Source organism: Chiloscyllium plagiosum, chromosome 2, assembly GCF_004010195.1.
Source record: "Chiloscyllium plagiosum isolate BGI_BamShark_2017 chromosome 2, ASM401019v2, whole genome shotgun sequence".
Lineage (NCBI taxonomy): Eukaryota > Metazoa > Chordata > Chondrichthyes > Orectolobiformes > Hemiscylliidae > Chiloscyllium > Chiloscyllium plagiosum.
This window is the reverse complement of record NC_057711.1, coordinates 25,005,242-25,018,553: the sequence shown is the minus strand read 5'-3', so window position 1 is coordinate 25,018,553 and position 13,312 is coordinate 25,005,242. Positions and strand designations below refer to the sequence as shown.

Genomic DNA, 13,312 nt, shown 5'->3' with positions numbered 1-13,312 from the left:
CTTACCTGGAATAAGTATGATGCAGATTGCATATAAATAATGAAGAATTCTCATTTGCTCAGTCAACATTTCTAACCCTCCTTTGAAATATTCTTTGTTTTTCATACGTGAAAGTATGATAGGTATATTGTTTGATAATGATGTCAAAAATATCTGCCAAATATATGAAAATATAATAAGATTTGTTTTCCCACTTGCAATTTTTTCCACATTTCTTGCTGTTGGTAAACAAGAGTTTACTGATGATGATTTCTCAAGAAGCTCAAAATACTCTGAAAATGCTCAAAATCCTGACAGATGCAGATAAAATTTTCCATGAAGGCTTACCGTTAATATGGTACGTTTAACATAGTATTGATTTTAAACAATTAATTCAAATGATAACTTGAATCTGCTTCTAGAATAATTTATAAATTAAACAGCTTTAATGCTGGAATACTTTATTGTAAAAATTACTTGTATGAATTCATATTTCCTGGTCCATTCATTAACAATAATTTTATAAATCCATATTTCCTCTCAATAAAACAACATTGCAGTTAAAATGTACCTTTAAGACAGAAATATTCAGTCACACATCAAATTTCCTTGCTACGACTTGCAATATCTGGAAAACTTTTGTGTTCCATTAAACCTCCTCAAGTTTTCACATTGTGGAACTTTCTGTCCATATTATCTTGATTCAACTTGCTTCCCAGGGAATATTCATCAGTGGTTATTGCATAAATCACACAAGCAGTAACGATGTGAGGCAGTGAAGGCAGTCTGGAGAAACTTCTGGCAGTTCACTCAACTTGAATCACCATGGCAATAGAAGCTCCTAGTGCTCATTAAAAGTAGGCTGAAACCGACTGGGAACTCCAACACATCATAACTGATTTTCATCAACAGAGGGCGGTTGGTCGTGTAAAATACAAAAGCAAGTTATTCACACCAGAAGTACATTTAACATTAAAAGATATGCATTTACGTTGAAAAGTTAAAAGAGAATTAGAACAAATTATGATTAAACAATATGGGCTTCTTTCAGCATCAAAACAAGTGTACAAGCATGATGAATACTTCTAAAAGTGGAAAACCAACTTAATTTTCTGAGAGACATCCTCCTCAATTCAAATAGGCAGTCATCTAAGATTAAACGATATTTTTCCAGTTCCAATATTGAATATGGCTATTACATATTTCCATCTTCAATGATTCCTTTACCATGACAGTACTGTACGAGCTGTCAGAATTTCTACAGAAGTGTCTTTAAAAGTAAGTTGGTTTTTAATGCAAGTTCTGTTAGGCTACCAGATGTCTCTGATGGAAAAGATTAACAAATTCAAATATTTGTGAAGGAAATCAATCTGTTATTGAAAGAGGAATATCAATTCTCTTAAAAGATGAGGAGTGACATGAAGGCTAATATTTCAGAAGGTACAGGAAATTAAAGAAAAACGTCTATGAGGGCTGTAAGTCATGCAAAAGTAATTGAGGGATAGCTGTGGTGAGATTTGGGAGACATACCAATGGTACATTTTCCAGTCAGCAGAATCGAGCAGGACCAGTGCAAACAAACCATCTGCACTGAAATTTTACTCCTCGAACATTTCCAGCCTAGCATGTGATTGCTGTTAAAAGTTAACATTTAAAGCAGCCTTGAATACACATTCCTCATTATTGATCACTGTATCCTGTGGAATGATCGTGAAGAGAAACATCAGACAGAAAATGTCTGCAGACATCTTCACAAATCATTTTCCTTTACTGCCAATTGCTTTTACTACTATTTCTTACTTTTAGTGCTCGGTGCACCATTTTTATGCCCTGGCTCACTAAAGATGTTTTTAATTAATGGTCTTAATTGTTGCTCAGCAATGGCTCTTTCGGGTGGTTGAAAAGACGTATGCATATGTATTTTAGATAAAAATGTAAGATGTAGGAGCACAACCATTTGGCCCATCAGGTCTGCTCCATCATTCAATAGCTTGTCTGGAAATCCTCATCTTCACTATCCTTCATTTTCCCCAGAGCCCTGGGAGTTTGCTTATTGGGACTGTGGTGTATATTTGGAACAGCATAATTAAGTCTAATTGGATAGGCTGTAGGGGTTCTTTATTCTGATCTTGTGTTTCATTGTGTAAATTTTTGTCTGTTTTGAAATCTCGGCGTCAACCTTGCTATCTTACTCTGGATAATTTTCACTGTACAGTTACTGAAACAAATTGCAAAGTTATACTCCTGGGCTGCCTGCTTAAGAATGTGTTGAGTGGTCTGGCTTAGTCCATAACAGATTGGGGGCTCTTTTGCGGGATTTTAAACAGCGAGTGGTAGGTGCTAGTGTCTTTATTTCGAGTGTTGGTCTGGTTGGGTAGACAAAGCTTGGGATAGTAATGGCTCTTTCAGTCACCAAAAGTTTTCTGGAAGTGGTCGCGGTAACTTTGGAAGGTTTGCAAAAAGTGAATAAGACTAAGCTGCAGGAATTAGCAGAAAAGCTGGAATTGGAACTGCCTGCTTCTGTGAGGAAAGGAAAGATCATTACAGCAGTAGGTCAGCATTTAAACTTGCTGGAGAAACCATCAGAATCTATAGAGATGGCAAGAATTCAATTACAAATGAAGCAGCTTGTGTTAGAGGCGAGAGATAGGGAAAGGGCAGCAGAAATGAAACAGATTGAGTTATAATTAAAAGCAGAAGAGAGGGAAAAAGAGAGAACAGAGAAAGAAAAAGAGAGAGCTTTAAAACTTCAAAAACTGACACTTAAAAAGGAAAGTCAGCTTAAAAGGCTGGAGATAAAGGTTGAGGGTAGGCTTGGTGAGGCAGAGAGTGAGGATGAGCAAGCCCCTGGTACTCAGAAGCCTAGTGAGAAACTGTTTAAGTATGTTCAAGCATTGCCTAAATTTGGTGAGAAAGATGTGGAAGCCTTTTTCATCTCATTTGAAAAGGTGGCTAAACAAATTCAGTGGCCAGTGGCAACATGGGTTTTGTTGATCCAAACAAAACGTGTAGGTTGGGCGAGTGAGGTATTCACATCCCGATTAGAGGAGATATCTGGGGAGGATGAGGAGGTGAAAAAAGCCATTTTAAATGTGCGTGAACTTGCACCAGAAGCCTATAGAGAATGTTTCAGATGTGTAAGGAGGTACTCTGGTCAAACCTACATTGAGTTTGAAAGGATCAAACGGAGTAATTTTGATAGATGGATAAAAGCTTTAAAAAATGAGCAAACCTATGATGCCCTTAGAGAGGTACTTATTTTGGAGGAATTCAAAAATTCACTGCCTGAAGTAGTGCAAACTCATGTGGAAGAGCAGAGAGTTAAAACAGCAAGGTTAGCAGCTGATAATTATGAGCTGGTCCATAAAACTTGGTTTGACTTCCAGAATCAATTTCAGTCCATGAGAGGTAGAAATTGGGGCAAAGAGAAATCCTCACATGGAAATGGAAAGGTAGATCTCAGTGAAGGTCATAAGGAGAACCTACCACAGGATGAAAAAAACCCTTGAGGGGGACAAAGACGTTAAAAGGCTACAGTGTTTTCATTGTAATAAAGTGGGTCATACAAAATCACAGTGTTGGTGGGCTAGGAGAAAGCCAGACAAGTCTGGAGGTTTTGTTGGACTAGTCACAAAAAGCACAAGGAAAGTTAGACAACTGCCTCAGAGTGTACAAGATGATCACAGGTTGATTAAGGAGGAAGTGCCAGATCTGTTTAAAAAAAATACATGCAAGGGTAACATTTATTCACACAGGCCAGGAGCATTGGGTAAGGAGGTTACATTATTAAGGGACAAAGAATCCTCTCAGTCTGTAATGCTGAAGGATGAGGAGATACGTACTCCTGAGAGACTATTGCCAGAGAAGGTACTGGTAACAGGAATTCATGGTGAGACAAAAAGTGCTCAATTTTGTAAGGTGAGGCTAGAGAATCCAGGGAAGAGTGGAGAATTTGTGGTAGGAGTACTGGACAAACTTTCAATTCCAGGAATACAATTTCTCCTTGCAAATGATATAGCTGATTCACCAGTAGGTGTGCTGCCTACTCTAGTTGAAAAGCCTGTGGAGACATAGACAACTGAAGACATGGAGAATGTTTATCCAGGAATTTTCCCTGATTGTGTAATCACAAGATCACAGATTCACAAGTTGAAGCAGGAGAGATCAAAAGGCACAGAAAAAGAAGCTGACATAGTGTTATCTGAGACCTTTTTGATTAGGCAAATGGAACAGGGAAGGAGCAAATAGGTAAGCATGCCAGTATCTTTAGCTAGACTAAACTAAATGAATTACGACAGAAAGATGAGGAGTTAAAACAGTTATATCAAAAGACATACATAGAGAAAGAAAGTGAATGCATTCCTGTGTGTTACTACTTAACAAATGATGTCTTAATAAGGAAATGGATACCATCACACATTAAAGCAGATGAGAAATGGGCAGAGATTCATCAAATTGTTTTGCCAGTAGGGTATTAAAAGGAGGTGCTGCAAGTGATGCAAGAGCTATCACTTGGAGGTCATTTAGGGGTGAGGAAAATACAGGCTAAAATACAAATACATTTTTATTGGCCTGGACAACACAAGGACGTAGTTGAACTTTGCCAGACGTGTCATACATGTCAGCTAATTGGAAAACCACAGTTATAAAACCTGCACCTTTAATACCTATTCCAGCATTTGAGGAACCTTTCACAAGAGCCTTGATTGATTGCGTAGATACCCGACCTCAAACAAGAAGTGGAAATAAGTATTTATTAACAATAATGGATGTGTCAACTAGATTTCCAGAGGCAATCCCATTACACAACATCACAGTTAAAAGGGTTGTGGAAGAACTACTTAAATTTTTTTACAAGATACCGACTGCCAATAGAGATCTAGTCAGATCAAGGATCAAACTTCACATCCAATCTATTCAAGGAGGTTATGGATAACTCGGGAATAAAGCAATTCAAATCTACTGTGTATCATTCAGAATCGCAGGGAGTGCTAGAGAGATGGCATCAAACACTAAAGACAATGTTGAGGGCTTACGGTCAGGATTATCCAGATGCTTGGGATAAGGGAGTTCCGTTTGTACTTTTTGTGATCAGAGATGCATCGAATAAATCAACCAAATTCAATCCATTTCCATTAATTTTGAGGCATGAAGAGGACGATTTAAATTGATTAGGGAGAAATTAATAAGTCAGAATTCAAAGATCACCCATTTGGACTATGTGTCAAACTTTCAAGAAAGATTAAATAGAGCTGGAGAGTGGGCCAGACAGTATTTAAAAGTATCACAGCATACAGTGAAACAGGAAGCGGATAAGAAATCACAAATTCACAGTTTTGTAAGTGGGGATAAGGTATTGGTGTTACTTCCAGTAACAGGGAGCCTTTAAAAACAAGGTTTAGCGCACCATATCAAATCAAGAGGAAATTAAGTGAGGTGAACTGTTTGGTGAGGACTCCAGACAGGAAGAAATCTCACACAGTGTGGTGTGTGAATATGCTCAAAAGGTATTTTGATAGGGAAGGAAAGCAAGAGGAGAAGGTGTTAATGATTACAGCACAGAAGGAAGAACCACGTTCCAAGGATTCTGAATTGGACATTCCTCAAATCAAATTGGGCAATGAGGAAGTTGTCAAACATTGGGATAAATTATTGAGTTACCTTCCACTAGAAAATCAAAATGACCTGAAAGAGTTATTACTATCACATGGGGAGATATGCAGAAATAAACTGGGAAGTATTAACTTAATTGTGCATGATGTAGATATAGGAGATGCTGTTCCAATTAAGCAAATCCTTATGGGCATAGCCCTTTAAAGCTGACACAGGTTGAGAAGGAGATAGAGCGTATGCTCCAAGATGGAATAATCGAACTGAGTTGCAGTGACTGGAGCTCACCTGTAGTCATTGTGCCAAAGCCAGATGGTATCCAGTGTGGACTATCGCAAAGTCAACACCGTTACAAAGACTGATGCATATCCAATTCCACGGTTGGAGGACTGTGTCGAAAAAGTGGGACAAACAACTTACATTTCTAAGTTGGACTTGCTCAGAGGCTACTGGCAAGTACCTCTGTCAGAGACAGCAAAGGCCATTTTGGCTTTCATAATGCCAGATGGACTATATTAGTTTAACGTCATGCCATTTGGTATGAAAAACGCTGCAGCCACATTTCAGAAACTGACTAATAAGGTCATTGCCGAATTACCCAACTGTGAGGTGTATATTGATGACCTGGTGATTTTTAGTCACTCGTGGAAGGAACATTTACAGCATTTATTGGACTTATTCCATCGACTTTGGAAAGCAGGTGTAGTGGTAAATTGAGCTAAAAGTGAACTTGCCAAAGCCCAAGTCACCTTCCTGGGACATGTTATTGGGCATGGACATATGGCCCCACTGGATGCAAAAACAAAAGTAATTGGGGAATTTCCCACACCTTTGATGGAAAAAGCAGTACTACAGTTCCTGGGGTTGAATGGATTTTATCAAAAGTTTGTACCGAACTTTGCAGTGTGGCTGCTCCACTCACCGAATTGTTTAAAAAGGGCAAGAAGTTTCAGTGGACAGTGGACTGTCAAAAGGCATTTGATGGCTGAAAAACTGTGTGAACTACTGCCCCAGAATTAGCCACACCAGACTACACGTAGCCTTTCAAGGTGCCTATTGATGGCAGTGATGTGGGTGTCAGTGTGATGCTCCTGCAGGAGGATGACGAAGGGAATAGAAAGACCCATCGGGTATTTTTCCAGGAAGTTGAACATTCATCAACAGAAATATTCAATGGTGGTGAAAGAGACTTTAAGCTTGGTGTTGGCATTCCAACATTTCAGTGTTTATATTACCAGCAATGCATCTAGACAATTGTATACACCGATCATACCCCATTGACATTTGTGGGAAAGTTTAAGGACTGTTTAGATGGAGCTTGTTGTTGCAACCATTCAATTTGACAATTGTGCATGTGGCAGGTTAGGAAAACGTGATTGTCGATGCCTTATCAAGATTCAAATGAGATACGGAGGCGTTTGATGGGGGGGTGTACCGCAGCCTGAATCTACATGTGGTTGTGCATGTTTGCATCTTTACAATTAGTGTAGTGTATTTGTGTGTTTAGATTACTAACCGGGGTTTTGAAGGGTTAAAAGTGAAGCCATCTTTTGGTATTGATGGTTAATTTTTTTAAGGGGTGAGGTGTCACAAAGCTATTCCCTTTTTTACTAAAAGCTGTTCCTTGGCTCAAGGAGACTCTGTCCTTGATTTTTTTCAGCGGGGTAATAAACCAGGCCGGGCTCCAATTAGTCTGGTTTGGTGCAGAGATGAAAAGGATTTTGAGACGCCTTTTGTTTATATGTAAACAAATGAGACTTCAGGCCAAAGTGGTTGTGATTTAGAAGTGATCTGTATAAACAGAGGGGAGTGGTCAGCTCTTTAACTGGACTGAGCAGTTTTAGTTCAGTCTTGAACTAGGAAGTTCAGCAGGGAGCTATGTGGACACTCTCTCTCTTTTCTGCCCTTCAACTTCAGCTTGTAAGCATGTGTTCCATTTAAACTGGGTTTTAAAGGGAGTTTGCTTATTGGGACTGTTGTGTATATTCAGAACAGCATAATTAATTCTAGTTGGATAGGTTGAGTTCTGTAGGGGTTCTTTATTCTGTTCTGTTTCATTGTGTAATTTTGTGAATAACCTTTTATCTGTTTTAAAATCTAGTTGTCAACCCAGCTATCTTACTCGGGGTAATTTTCACCCTCTCCTTTTCCTGAAGGGTCTCAAGGACACTACTGCTGACCATTTCCTGATGGACATGTGGTCAAACGTGTTTATCTGCATAAACTTCTCCACGAATGACAGGTGATATGGAACAGTCCAACTACTCGGAGCGTTCCGCGGCAGCGAGGCCAGGCCCATCCTTCGCAACACCGGGGACAGGTAGAACCTCAGTACGTAGTGACACTTGGTGTTTGCGTTCCGGGGATCCATGCACAGCTTGATGCAGCCACACACAAAGGTGGCCATCAGGGTGAGGGTGGCATTGGGTGTGTTTTTCTCCCATTGCCAAGATCTTTATACATCGAGTCCCTTTGGACCCGGTCCACCTTTGATCTCCATATAAATTGGAAGATGGCCCAGGGTGACTGCAATGGCACAGGTTCTGGGAATAGGCCAGACCTGTGCCACGTATAACAGCAATGATAGTGCCTCATACCTGATGACCAGTTTTTTTCCCGCGATGGAAAGCGACGGTAGCTTCCATCTGCCCAGTTTCTGCCTCACTTTGCTGATATGCTCCTCCCAAGATTTGGCGCACGCCCCAGCCCCTCCGAACCAAATACCCAGCACCTTCAGGTGGTCGGTCCTGACGGTGAAGGGGATCGAGGATTGATCGGCCCAGTTTCCAAAGAGCATGGCCTCGCTCTTGCCTCGGTTTACCTTGGCCCCCGAAGCCCGTTCGAACTGGTCACATATGCATGAGTCTGTGCACAGACAGCGGATCCGAGCAGAAAACAGCAACGTCATCCATGTACAGGGAGGCCTTAACCTGCAGGCCACCGCTGCCAGGAATAGTCACCCCTCTCAGGCTCGCATCCTTCCTGATGGACTCGGCAAATGGCTCTATGCAGCACACAAACAAGGCAGGAGAGAGAAGCCAGCCCTGCCTGACTCCAGCTCTGACTGGGAAACTATCTGATTCCCACCCATTGATTGAGACTGTACTGACAATGTTGGTGTAGAGCAGTCTTATACAATTGCAGATTCCCTCCCCAAAGCCCATTTTGGAGAGAACATCTCTCATATACCTGTGTGATATCCTGTCAAAGGCTTTCTCCTGGTCCAGGCTGATGAGGCAGGTGTCCAACACTCTGTCCTGCACGTAGACGATCGTATCCCTGAGGAGTGCGAGACTCTCAGCAATCTTCCTGCCCGGCACAGCACAGGTTTGGTCAGGGTGAATCACCGACTCCAGAGCAGACCTGACCCGGTTGGCGATAACCTTTGACAAAATTTTGTAATCTGCATTCAACAGTGAGATTGGTCTCCAATTTCTTATTTCCTTCCTCTCCCCCTTCCACTTGTAGATGAGGGTGATGATGCCTTTCCTCATGGATTCACTCATGGTACCTGCCCGAAGCATACTGACATACACCTCCAGCAGGTCCTGGCCAAATAAGTCCTACAGAGCAGAATAGAGCTCGACCGGTAAGCTGTCGTTTCCGGGAGTTTTATTCTTTTCGAACGACTTGAGGACCTTGGTCAGCTCGTCCAGAGATAGCGGCTGGTCCAGCCTCTCCCGTGTTCTGTCGTCTAAGACCTCCGTGATAGAGGACAGGAACGACTGGGAGGCCACGCTGTCGGTTGGCTTCGAGTCATATAGACTGGCATAGAAGGATTTGCTGATCCTCATGATGTCAGCCTGAGATGACGTTATCGAGCCATCTTCTTCCTTCAGGCTGCTGAGCACGGAGCTCTCTTTGTGCACCTTCTGGAAGAAGGAATGTGAGCACGTCTCGTCCTGCTCCACCGAGTGGACCCTGGACCGGAAGATTATCTTGGAGGCCTCTGAAGCAAAGAGCGAGCTTGCTGGCCGTTCACCTCCTTGAGGTCCTCCGTGACATCCACCCCCATCGTCTGCAGCAGGAGCAGGTTCTGCATACTTTCCTGGAGCTGGGACAGTTTTCCCCGCCTCTCTCTCGCCTCCTGAACACCTTTGAGGATGAAGAACCTCTTGATGTTCCATTTTACTGTTTCCCAACAGTCCGCTGGGGACTCAAAGAGGGGCTTCATGGTTCTCCAACCTGCGTAGTCCCTCTTGAGCTCCTCAATGTTTCCTGAGGTCAATAGCTTTATGTTCAGCTTCCACGTTCCCTTACCAGCCCGCTGCTCGTCCTGTAGGTGACAATCGGCCAGCAGGAGGCAGTGGTCAGAGAAGAACACCAGCTTGACGTCGGTGGATCTGACCGAGAGCGCTCGGGACACAAACAGGTAATCTATCCTTGAGCGGATAGACCCATCTGCTCGTGACCAGATGTATCTATGCTGCACTTCATCTGCAGGGGTGCTGAAGATGTCGTGCAGCTTGGCATCTGGAGCTGTGGGCCGGTGGGTACCTCTTGGTTCTCATCGGGTGGGAGGAGGTCTTTACCCGTCCCCTCAATGGGATCGTCTTTTCCTGTTTGGGTGGTGCTGCCCTCCTTTCTCCCCGCGATGCTCTGTCTCTTCCTCTGGTGACAGCCCTCCTTGCGCCTGTCCTCACCGTCTGAAGAGCTGCCTGTATCCTCGTCGTGTAGGTGTCGCTTCCCCCTTTGCTGGGTGGTTTTGGGGGCTTGGTGAGGTTTCCTCTTCCTGCATTTGACAGTAATCCAATCCTCTGCCTCCTTTGATCCCTCCTCTTCCATTTCCTCCGTCTGTCTTGAAGGAGCTTGGATCAGCTGCTGCACCTCCCCACTGTCTGCCGTCTGCTCCACTCCAGCCTGCCCTTCCTTCTGGGTGCCCCCAGACACCATTCCCGTGCTGGTTTGTGGTACCTTGCTGGTCTTATGCAGTCCATGGTTCGTGATGCCACCTCCGGCCATCTGTGCATAGGTGGCGGTCCCTTGACTTGAGCAGGCCTTGTACATGTGGCCTGCCTCTCCGCACAGATTACAGTTCTTGGCCTCTTCACATTTCTTGGTTGGGTGGCCTTCCTGCTTGCAGTTTCGACAGACGGTCACCTTACGGCCGCCATGTGGCCTGACCTCCTGCAGGTTGGTAAAAACAATGACTGCAGATGCTGGAAACCAGATTCTGGATCAGTGGTGCTGGAAGAGCACAGCAATTCAGGCAGCATCCGAGGAGCAGCAAAATCGACGTTTCGGGCAAAAGCCCTTCATCAGGATTAAAGGCAGAGCCCGAAGCATGGAGAGATAAGCTAGAGGAGGGTGGGGGTGGGGTGAAAGTAGCATAGAGTACAATGGGTGAGTGGGAGAGGGGATGAAGGTGATAGGTCAGGGAGGATGAGGTGTTCTTCCTCCAGGCGTCTGGTGGTGAGGGAGCGGCGGTGAAGGAGGCCCAGGACCTCCATGTTCTTGGCAGAGTGGGAGGGGGAGTTGAAATGTTGGGCCACGGGGCGGTGTGGTTGATTGGTGCGGGTGTCCCAGAGATGTTCCCTAAAGTGCTCTGCTAGGAGGCGTCCAGGCTCCCCAATGTAGAAGAGACCGCATCGGGAGCAACGGATGCAATAAATGATATTAGTGGATGTGCAGGTAAAATTTTGATGGATGTGGAAGGCTTCTTTAGGGCCTTGGATAGAGGTGAGGGAGGAGGTGCGGGTGCAGGTTTTGCAGATTCTGCGGTGGCAGGGGAAGGTGCCAGGATGGGAGGGTGGGTTGTAGGGGGGCGTGGACCTGACCAGGTAGTCACGGAGGGAACGGTCTTTGCGGAAGGCGGAAAGTGGTTGGGAGGGAAAGATATCCCTGGTGGTGGGGTCTTTTTGGAGGTGGCGTCACACTTTCAGCTGCCCTGCTTACGTCAGGTAACCTCTGCTTCCTCCGATTGCGAAGCTGGAGGATGTTCCCACTGGCATCGACCCTCAGGATTACCCTGACCTGCCACTTGCTGGTCCAGAGCCCGAAAGGATCGACCACATCGATGCTTTCTCCCTCGACCTGGACGTATCTTCTCAGGGAGGTCAGGACATCCGCTGCTGGGACATGGGGGTTGTACATATGGAAGCAGACACAACAGGACTACCGACAAGATGGAGAACAGAGGTTCCCCTTCCTTCTCCTTGAGGACCTTCAGGTGCTGCTCGCAATTCTTCACGCTCCTGAAGTTCTCGTCAAAATAGCCTGCCCCAGGAAAGTGCTGCAGGCAATACATGTCCACTGCTTCAAACCCGCAGCATTCCAGCAAAATCTTCTTGACAAACACCATCCGATCGACCGGTGTATACTCCTCCACCTTCTTCACAGTCACCCTGACTGTGTTGCGAATGCCCTGGCCAGGGCTGCGAGCGGCTGCTGAGGCCATAGCTCTGAGGTTGGCTGGTACCTGAATTGGCATTAGGCTGAAGCCAGCATAAAGATCCACCAAGAGTAGGTCAGCACAACCAAACGAACCTCCAACGTCCTATCACGATCCAGCGATGGTCTCCAGCAGCTCCGACGACTCGCAACACGCCCACCGTAGTATCTCCCCGACCAGCACACGTCTGCTGCGTTGAACCTGCAGCATTCGAGCAGAATCTCTTCCTCTGATCCTCAGGAACTACACATATTCCGAGACAAAAGGCTGAGAAGCAATCAGTGCAGCAGAGTCCAAGCAGGACTTCTTTGCCCACCTCACACAATGGAACTGAGGCACGTAAAATCACATTTCACTGACTCTAAATATTTTAAAGTTGCAGAGATCTGCATTATCTGTGTAATCCCAAGTACAAATGCAGCTCACCGTTGTGATCTCTTTATAATTATCTCTGAGAATGAGAGATTGAGATAGAAGTGTCTAGCACAGGTCTAAGTGCTGATGTGGGTGGGGTAAAGGTGGTTAGGTGTCCAGAGTGAATCAGTAGCCAGAGGAGAGGACAGAAGGGGTTAGGAATCTAACAGGTTGAGGTGATGTCTTGGATTACAGGATATATCCAAGTGTTTCTTTTCGAAATATAGTTAAGAGAATACTCAACAATTTGCTTATACATGAACAATTATTAAGTAATAATAAAAAAATTGGAACAGAAAGGAAATAAAATGACTTAAATATGACCATCTATTAAGTAATAAAAAATATGAAAAAGGAAAGAAAAGAAAGCAATGACCCTCACACCCTCCTGCCCATTGGGGACTTCTCGATCGATGGCTGGTTTGGAGGCTTAGATTTGTCCCTGGCACCATCCACAATCCTGGTCTGAGGTGTTAGCGCGGATGAAATGATATCAGTCCGAGCCAAGAGTGCGGTTCAACAATCGGTAACGTTTATTGATACAGTAACACCGGCAGAGACCAACCGAGGTCCGAATCTCGGCTGTTCTGCTGTTCCCGCACGCTGCCACACATTATATACCTTTCTTTATCAGGATGTGAGGATTTTGAGTATGAATGGGACGATAGTTCCCCATCATCGCTGGAGTAGGTGCAAATGGTTGGTTTCCTGCCATCCCAGGAGAGTTGCAGTGTACACACAATAGGGTGCTAATTGGATTATGTAAACGGGTCCAGGTACTATCTGCTTGTCTCTCTCTGTGAGGGCTGGGGGCTAGCACCCCCCATTGTTCCCTTGGGGTGTTGGTGTGTATTAGTCAGTTCGTTCTTGTCTGGTGGATGCCTGTCCTTTGTGTCAGGATGGTTCTGTATTGATGAA

General features: G+C 44.4%; 1 protein-coding gene across 7 annotated transcripts in view; it reads right to left on the bottom strand.

Annotated features, from left to right (window-relative positions):
* LOC122557672 (cadherin-related family member 2-like) overlaps window positions 1-690 on the bottom strand; it is a 156,600-nt gene extending 155,910 nt beyond the window's left edge. For all 7 annotated transcript variants that reach the window (XM_043705509.1, XM_043705516.1, XM_043705533.1 and 4 more), the window contains exons 1-2: window positions 551-690; window positions 6-153 (exon numbers count right to left, since the gene is read on the bottom strand). In XM_043705509.1, coding sequence (XP_043561444.1) covers window positions 6-105 — 100 coding nt within the window. In that variant the 5' untranslated portion in view covers window positions 106-153; window positions 551-690. The remainder of the gene's footprint in view (window positions 1-5; window positions 154-550) is intronic.
* Between the last annotated feature and the right edge of the window lie 12,622 nt (window positions 691-13,312).